The sequence below is a fragment of the Hesperophylax consimilis genome, chromosome 17, assembly GCF_061612785.1.
Source record: "Hesperophylax consimilis isolate HC1 chromosome 17, BYU_Hcon_1.0, whole genome shotgun sequence".
Taxonomy (NCBI): Eukaryota; Metazoa; Arthropoda; class Insecta; order Trichoptera; family Limnephilidae; genus Hesperophylax; species Hesperophylax consimilis.
Window position 1 is genome coordinate 20,283,420 of NC_142852.1, and position 10,010 is coordinate 20,293,429.

General features: G+C 32.9%; 1 protein-coding gene across 1 annotated transcript; it reads left to right on the top strand.

Moving 5' to 3' along the window:
* The first annotated feature begins 1,549 nt into the window (after nt 1–1,549).
* On the top strand, nt 1,550–8,740 carry LOC149416176 (uncharacterized). The gene is made up of 6 exons (XM_089641899.1): nt 1,550–1,563; nt 2,876–3,002; nt 5,141–5,308; nt 7,482–7,597; nt 7,688–7,742; nt 8,711–8,740. The coding sequence occupies exons 1-6, from the start codon at nt 1,550–1,552 to the stop codon at nt 8,738–8,740; spliced, it is 510 nt and encodes a 169-aa protein (XP_089498025.1).
* The last annotated feature ends 1,270 nt before the right edge of the window (nt 8,741–10,010 follow it).

Here is a 10,010-nt window from a genome sequence, read left to right on the forward strand (position 1 = left end):
ATGTTTTTGTATTTTTAATTAGACTTATTTTAACTTGTTTTAAATTCTCGTGTAGTAATGTGATCATTATTAATGTATTGAAAAAAATGTTTTTTCTAGGAAACGCCAAAGAAATTACTAAACGCGGTGGCCTTTGTAGAAAAAAATGACAACATTATATCTGAAATCGTCCTTACACAAATGGAGGTGGAGTACACGTAAGGCATTTCAACTATTAAGAAATAATTTAATGTTTTAATTATTGAAGATAAAATAACTCTAAAACAAAAAAATGTGAAACGCAAATATCAGAAAACAATTCTGTCGAATCGAATCCTGGAATTGATCCCAGGACCTTAACCTTGTCGGAGCAATTTTTTCATTGAACCTAGGACTTTAGCCTTGTCGAAGCCATTTCTCATTTAACCCAGTACCTAAGTGTTATCGGAGCCATTTCTCATTGAACCCAGGACCTTAGCCTTGTCGGAGCTATTTCTCGTTGAACCCAGGACCTTAGCCTTGTCGGAGCAATTTTTTCATTGAACCTAGGACTTAAGCCTTGTCGAAGCCATTTCTCATTGAACCCAGTACCTTAGTGTTGTCGGAGCCATTTCTCATTGAACCTAGGACCTTAGCCTTGTTGGAGCCATTTCTCATTGAACCCAGGACATTAGCGTTGTCGGGGCCATTTCTCATTGAACCCAGAACCTTAGCCTTGTCGGAACTATTTCTAGTTGAACCCAGGTCCTTAGTCTTGTTGGAGCCATTTCTCATTGAACCCAGGACCTTAGCTTTGTCGGAGCCATTTCTCATTGAACTCAGGACCTTAGCCTTGTCGGAGCCATTTCCCATTGATCCCAGGACCTTAGCCTTGTCGGAGCCATTTCTTATTATAACCAGGACCTTAGCCTTGTCGGAGCCATTTCTCATTTTTTGTTTGAGACTTGTTGTTAATATAATTATCTTCAGTGATTAAATGTAACAATTTAAAGTTTTACCAAATAAGTTAATCCACTATAAAATTAAACAAATGTTTAATGACTATTTCATGTGATTGTAATTTTGTTCTTCGGTGAAATTTTCAAAGTATCTACTGTAATACATGAGCACTACCAGAGGCGGCATCAGGGATCCAGAAGTGGAAGGTCAATTGAACAAAATGAATATAAAATGTTAATAATATTTTTTTTCAATAGATGAATGAACGCATAAAAGAAACAACTTAAAAAAACAGTATTATAGCTAAGATTATCTGTGACAGTTTCACTTGATTACCTTTTTTGCTTTCTTATAAAATTATTTACAAAATAAATAAAAACCAGTTTCGTGCTTGAAATCGAACGTTTCTAGACTCCGTTTATCAAGCGATTTTAATGCCTATTACCTACAATATAAGGTATACCAAACATGAACACATTTTAATAATTCTATCTCACCGCGGTCAGGTCCGAAAATCCATTTAAAATAAATTTTGTATGATACTAAGGATACGTCAGACATGATGGTGTTTACCTCCTTCGTCTGTATAGCAAAGAGAAAGAAAGTAGTTAACTTGGGGACAAAACTTAATATGACCCACGCTAGGTATATACAGTAGCTTTTCAGTTTTCTGGAACTCGCTATTACCGTACAAATACGCACGAATATTAAAAAAAAAATAATCGGTTAGTTTGTTCAATCCTTTATTTATATTAACACTTTTGCAGCATATTTTTGGAGGACATTGACCAAAAGACCTCTGCGGACAAGCCGCCACTGAGTACTTAGGTACTACCCAATGGAATGACTTCAGCCGTGATCCCGATATCCTTCAGCAGCTAAGGCATAGATCGGGGTTCTCTGTATCGGTAATCCAGACCACCTATTCCGTACCTGGGTACGGTGGTGATACCAAGTGATCCTTCAACATGGTAGGCTTTCCATCTACAGCACCTCGTGAGCAGATTGAATTCGAAATGGGTTAGGTTAGGTTCCAAGTCTGTAGCATTTGGCACCTACAGTAAGGATTTCAAAGGATTTTAAAAATTTAAAAACTGTCAAATTACTTTACACTTCACTTGTTAGAAGCCAACTAGAATTTAACACCACCATTTGGAGTTCTTACTACAGTGTACATGAGAATTCCCCTGAGCGCGTCCAACATAAATTTTTACGTTATATTAATTTTAAATTGGGAATACTCATCGAAAACATTAATTACCCCTCTCTATTACATTTATTGGGACTCGATACATTAAAAGAAAGAAGAATTTGTTTTGACCTATTTTATTTATTTAAAATCGTTACCAACCTGTTGAACTCCCCTGAACTTCTTTCGCTAATATGTTTCCGTGTACCTAGTCGATCAGTTCGTTTCAAATTACCCTATCAGTGCAACAATACAGGATCTAACGCTGAACTCAATTCCATAATGAATCGCCTACATGTACTTGGTAATAAATATGTTTTGGATGAATCTATAAACATTGCTAGTTTATCCTCATACAAACACCACTTAATTAAAACTGTATGTCAGCGCTTCTCTGATTGAATATAACCAAATACAGTTTTAAAGTATTAGTTTATCCGGGATTTATTGTAAATTAATTGTTTATATATTTATATATACACATTGTTGCATTGTATTTATAATAACCATTTCTATTGTTCTCTTTTATGTATTTTGTATTTATATTTTTTTTATCTATGTATATTCTGTATTTATAATAAGTAAAAAAAAATGTTATTCTTTTGTAAAAGCCGCTATAATCCGACTGGACAATTGAACTGATTTTATTTTGCTTGAATTTAATTTAAACACATATAGTAGGTAGATTTGTAGACAATACGTAAAATTTCATGACCGAAGTAAAACAGAACACATAATATTTTTTGTCATAACATTGTTTAATTGCAGAACAAAAATAACTTTCAACGGAAGAGTCCAGCTTGAGAACGGCCCAGAGATGTTCAACGTCAGTCTGAAGAGAATAATAACATTTCCAGATTCACTGGACATACCTATCCTTGTTGCACCTGGCGAGGTAAGTTTAATAACATATTTTTCCGATTTTATGTCCGGGTTAAATCTTCCCCAAAGGAAAAATTAAACCCTTCCACACACTTTTCCACAAATGATCATCTAGTCAATCAACATTATGAAAGTGCATTATATAAGCAAAATAAATACAAGAACAATACGTCAACTCACCAGATATCAAATGGGAAAATAATTCACCGACTCCAGATATTTTCATATCAGAGGGTTCGGCTCGGTAGAACTCCTAACAGGGCCTATAAATCCTACTGATCCCTCAACATATATATTTGAAAAATCTCTCGTTATCCTACATGTATTTAAAATTGCTGATTTTTGCATTTTTATATACATACATTTTTTGATAGATCTAATACGCCTAAATTTTGAATGAGAGAGCTAGGTATAATGCCAGTAGCCGAAAAAACAAATGGTAATATTTTTATAGTCTGAGAATGCCAAATTCTTTATTATTTTATTTTTTATGTTTTATTATTATTCTCAAAATTCAATTCGTAATTTAGTTTTGATGATAAATTTTGGTACATATGGTTACAATATTTTACGCTAGGGTTACTAATAAATGATAAACCAAGATTTCTTACGGTTTGCAAATTGAATAAATATATAACAATCTAACATTTAAGAAAAAGTATTTTGATCTAAAATTTTTGTTCAGGTATGTTTTAAACATCGAATTTTCAATGTTAAAAATGTCGATAATATTTGTATATTTGTTCGTTAAACTACGTAGGCGAGGAATCGGCGAGTTTGCTACATAATTAAAATTGACACTGTTTGTGAACAGTGTCAATTTTATGGGTCCTTATGCCTTGAGTGTCGAGTCAACTCTTTTATTAAACTTTTTTTTACTTTAACTCCACACTCTCTCCTACAACATCGGTCTTTTCAAGACTCATTTTCACTCCTTCCTCTCGTCAAAAAGATCCGCCACACAGCATCCCCAAAGATGACAGTCCCTGAGGCCTTCCTCTCCTCATGCCCGCCTATGTTTCCCGACTATGCACTCGTGCCGAAGAGATCAATTCCTCTAGTTTACTAAGTAATTACCTGACACTGTGCTAGGGATTTCAATATCTCTCTGCGGATGTAAGTTATTTATATTTAAGATTAATAAAATCCGGACATTACCATTAAAATATTGTATGTAAAAAGGGTTCGAAATCATATAAAATGTTTTTCAAATATAAAACTAGAGGTAAGCACCAGATTTTTAATTTCTAAAGATGAATTATTAACATCCCGAGGGATCCCTCTAGAAACATTTGAATAGCCCGCTATTTCAGTAGATGTTATTTTTGAAGCTGTCATTTTTTGACATTTGACAAGTTGAAACTACGTTTTTAATAAAAATGGGACGATTCACGCTTCAACAACGCATTGAAATTATTAAAATTCACTTGAGTGAATCAAATGCAAATCATATTGAGTGATGAGGCCCATTTCCACCTCGGTGACTTCGTCAACAAGAAAAATTGTCGCATCTGACGCTCGGAAAACCCAAGAGTTATTGTTGAATAGCCTCTTTATCTTCAACGTGTGACTTTTTGGTGCGGTTTATGGTCCGGCGGAGTCATTGGACCTTACTTTTTCGAAAATGAGGCTGGAGCAACAGTTACGGTGAATGGATTGCGCTACCTAGAGATGATTAATGATGTTTTATGGCCGCAATTGGATGGTATTGATCTGGACAACGTTTACTTTCAACAAAACGGCGCTACGTGCCACACAAGCAACGAAACCATTGATCTTTTACGGGAAATGGTTAAAATAACACCTCTTATTGGAAAACCCTGAAAACATTCATCAGAAATAATTAAAATAATCCACAAGGAAAGATCGTTTTTTCTAGGCCTGCTAGGGAAATTTCGACCCTAGGTCCGTCCTTTAAACTAGGCCGCACGCCCAAAAATGTTTGTATACGACTTCATTACTTATGGCGTTAAGATTCCCAGTTAACTTTAGAGATTTGCTATGGAAAATTCAATAAATATCTGTCCAATACAACAGGACCGCGCGTTGAATATTTTTGTCGTTAATATTCTGGCAATATTTTAGGGTATTGTCTCCTCTAAATTATATTTTTTTTAATCTCCTAAGCCTTGGCGTTTTTCTTCTTTGCAGATAATAGGATATGAAGAGAAACAGAACCTCGACGAACAAATTTGGTTATCAAGGTGCGGAATACATTCAAATAAAAATACTCCGTTAATGAAAACGACGATGAGGGAACAGTTAGAAAAGGAAGGAAAAATTACAAAAATGGTGAATAAGGTGACGTTACACGATATGGTGAGGATAATTATATATTCTTTTATAATTATCAATATATTTAACTAACTACTTTGCTTCACAGTGTTCCGCGCTCAAAATTGCGAAACTTCAAGGGGTGATTTTATTTATTTTTTTTATTTATTTACTATCGCCCTTTTTCGGGGCTTTTACATAAAAATATTAAGAAATATACATTATTTATTGAACATAACTGAATTGCTTCATTAACCTTTCCTTATCTGTGGTGTGTATTTACTACACATTGCTTCTAATAGCTTTAATAACTCTATAAACATAATAAATTCTGGGTTCAGATTTTTGGTATTCCTACGTTATACATTTATGCACTGAATTAAAAAAATATAATTTTATATGGTTTTCAAATTCAATTAAGAAACATAGATTTTTGTTAAAAATCGGAAATAAATACAACAATACAATCAACGATTGATGTCCCGCTTTAGCTCACTATGCGGGAACATGAGAAATCCACACGTCCGCAGTTGTATTTTGATTTAGACCATCGATACCTACGACCGCATAGCTGTGTGTGTGCTAGCCGCCAGCCAATCGGTCACGGACCGTGGTTAGATGTGGACTCCTCGCACGTTTTTTTAGCATCTGCCGATGTTTTTTCATGTTTTCAGCAATTAAATAACAATTATTATCATTTTGGATATAAAATATAATAAACATCAGCAATTAGCTATGAATATTCATATTTTTCCAACATTAACTCGTTTATTTTGATGTGTATTGACTACACAGCACCGAAACGCGTTGATTTTTTTAGCACAGTAAGGGAAAGGTTAATAACATTTTATATTTGTTTAAAGATAAATAATAATAATAATAATATTAATAATAGAATATGGAATAATTGCTTGGGGAGGAGCAACAAACGCAGCTAACGCTCAAATAGAAATCGCACAGAAAACGATATTAAAAGTAATACTCAAAAAAAAAAACTAACCGACACAGACCAAATATTTAAAAGCTGTGACATACTTGATATACGCCAATTATACCTTTGGACAAAGACACCATAAATACCACGCTATTAAAGCATTCAACAGTCTTCCACTTGAAACAAAAATTGAGGAAAGTAAAAATAAATTCAAACACAAAATATAAAAATGGATTAAAGAACAAAAAAGACAATATTTCCAAAATTCTATAACATAAAGAATAAAACATACACGCAACACAAAAAAATATATAAAACACGCAACACGCACAAACACATAAATCATTATAAATGCCGATTTCCATCCTCTTTTAATATTTTTATTTTAATGTGAAAATTAAATTTTAATTTCTAATCTTTATTTTTAGTTTAAATTTATCTTTATTTTAATGTTGTTTTTTGTTTAAATGTATAAATTCGTATATTTTAAAATGGGGGCCTCAGCACGGGTAAATAACCCAGTGAGGCCAACATTACTGAATTAAGATATGAAATACTGTAAAATAATGTATCAATAAAAAAAAAAAGATAAATTAAAAATGTCCACTGACTTGGTATAATTGTTTCCCTCCATATATTCAGGGCAAAGAAGAATACATATGGTAGTTAGTCCCAGAATTTCTGCACTGAAATAAATCCTGACTTCTATTATTACATTGTGGAATCTGAAGGCTTATGAATTCTAGCAATACCGGACCATCAACTAAATCATTTAGAATTTTATATAGAAATACCAAGTCAGTGAAAATTTGAGCACATTCATATAATTTAACAGAGTGATGTAGTTCACCATAATTGCTGGAATACCCATTTTAAAATTTATAAAACGTAAGAATTTGTTTTGTATTCTTTCAACAGCGTGTACATGTATATTATAATGTGGGTTCCAGACAGGAGAATCGTACTCAAGTTGACTTCTTACATAGGCAAAATGTAACAATTTAATACACTTTGTATTGTTAAAATTTCTGGTTAGCCTTGTTATAAATCCCAACATTTCTAAGCCCTTATTAGAGATTTCTTTTGTGTGGTTAACAAATGAAAAAAAAACTTGGACTTAAAAAAAAATGGACATTTGTTTTCATTATATTTGTGTTATGTTTACAATTTAAAAAAAAAATTGTTTAAATTTTTTTCTTAGATTATCACGAATAACAACCATAACAGTCTCGCGGTATGAGCGTGGAACAAAACGTATATAATTTATTTATTATTGAATTTCAGGGCCTCAATATTTCACTGGAAGTTGAAAAGCACATGTTTTGGAAGACAATTATTGCTTTGGCAGTAGTAGTGATTTGTTTGATCAACCCAAGTATTAGAGGATTTCTAAGAATGAGGTAATTTATTAATGATATTTTAAAGCATTAGAAATAATTTTTTTTAGTGAAAATATTAATTTAATGTCTACTTTTCATGTTGAATTTCAGACCAAAACCACCAACACATGCTGTGAAGCCGGAGCTAATTCCCCTGAATAAACTGGTAATATTTTGTAAATATCTCAATAATATTAAAAATCGTTTTAAACATTTGACAGGCATCTTCATTGTCAACGTTTAACTTAGAAATTTTTCATGGACAGTATTGAAATGCGTTAAAAACTACTAAAACCTAGCTCTATACACTGTACATTGCTGTGCACCTGAAGGTAGCTTTGAATTCTCTGTATTTTTTCTAAATGATAAACTAATATTTATAAGAAAAGGTTTTAAGTAAGTTATTAAAAGCAATAATTAGTCGCCTGAAATATCAATACAAATTGAAAATAAATCCCGCAACGAGAATCGAACCCGTACCTTCTGATATCCGGTCAGGTTCTCTGAACCACTAAGCTATTCGGATTATTTCCAACCCGAAAAATAATTCAATATGTACTAGTACCTCAATCAACAATTACTGCTTGTTGTGTTCGTACAAACCGGTCTCCAACTCGTCTTGGAAGGAGTTTATAATTAAATAGTTCTTTTAGATTAATCAGGGATTTATTAATACTCCACGTATTATAATGGTGACTCGATAGTCGACCTAACTAGAAGCTGGCTAATTGGAATCTGAAACAAGTTTCTCTGAGAGCCTTCCCACTGGCCCTGGCGACTACTGGCCACTGGCTCCATCTTGCGGACTTCCACGCAAGCTCTATGCACTGCCATCTGTGCGTGCATCTATGAAGCTCTTACTTCCCAACACTGCTTATTATATTGTTTTTCACCTGTAAAGTTTGTTGGTTGTTTGAAAATAAGTCGACATAGCTCAGTGGTTCAGAGCACCTGACCGGACATCAGAAGGCACGGGTTCAATCCCCGTTAGGGGCATTTATTTTTATTAGGGAGATATTTTCAATTTGTATTGATATTTCAGGTGACTAATTATTGCTTATTATTATTTGATTTCTCTGAACTGCTATTGTAGTTTGTCGTATTCAAAGGTTTAATCTAAGCTTCCATTTTCAGAATCCATATACCGTGGAGGACGTAGAGTAAACACAGTAGCTAAATTTAAGAAGATTATATTAACAAAGGAGTACAGACAATACGTGGTTTGTCTACTGAAATATGAAGGATATAATAATTTTCCTTTGCAATAATATAAATAATATCTTTGAAATCTCAGAAAATACTCACAATACTAGTACAAGACGTGCACGTCAACTGCAGCATCTAAAACAAACACACACTTGAACGAAAATACTACAAATACCATTATGTTACGCTTTGCGATAATTCACTTTACACAATTCAAAGCATCTACGCTTGCACAACACTATTAAACCTCTTAATTATATATGTTTATATACACTAGTTTTACCAGCGTTGTTATTATTATTGTAAATAACTGTGTGAAAACAAAAAATACTGAAAATTACAATTGAATAGAATCAAAATCCTACCCATTGAGCTACTGAGACCTGTTCAGTTGTTGTTATAATTTTTGTCTTTTTCTGTGTCATTATAAGATTAGTTAATATTATTTTTCTCAATGGCTATGTCCGGACTTGCAAATATGTAAGTAAAATACCAGTTTAGATAAAAAGGCAAAAATAGAACGCAAACTGTATGAGATTTTTTTTTTTGTATTTACTATTATATTTAGGTCCCCATTACAGACCACCCCCTTTGACGACACCACCTCTCTGATTCTGCAATGTACTTCTTCTATAAGTTTGAATATGCATTGTAAATTTGGAATCCACAATATAAACTTTACATAGATAGTATAGAACGTATACAAAACAAATTTATAAAATATATTACTAACAAATTCAACAATAACTTTGAGTGTACGTTCGAAACTTTGCAGCAAAGACTAGCAGTAGCTTACTCAATATTTATACACAGAATTTTTAACAATGACATTGACTGTACTGAACTTATGTCCCTTATTAACTTTAACATACCTTTCAGACGTACACAACATACAGTGCTATTCCACACGTTTAAATACATAACAAATGCAGCATCTAATTCGATAATTAACCGAGCTCTTTATACTCTAAATTATATTTGTCTTAACTCTAACATTGACATTTTTTCGGATTCACTGCCCAAATTCAAACGTGGTTTCATATCAATAATTTAAACTGTTCAACATATATGCATTACACACACACACACACCTATATACTACACACGTCACATGGTAATTAAGGAATAAACATACCACTTAGCAGACATTACAAGGAAACATATCATAGGTACACAACATGAAATATCTTATTCCTGGATATTGTTTCATCTCTGTAAAGCATGTACT

Coding starts and splice junctions, on each gene's coding strand:
- LOC149416176 (XM_089641899.1), top strand. Junction 3,003..5,140: donor TCCTTGTTGCACCTGGCGAG/GTAAGTTTAATA, acceptor TCTTCTTTGCAG/ATAATAGGATATGAAGAGAA. Junction 7,743..8,710: donor TAATTCCCCTGAATAAACTG/GTAATATTTTGT, acceptor TTCCATTTTCAG/AATCCATATACCGTGGAGGA.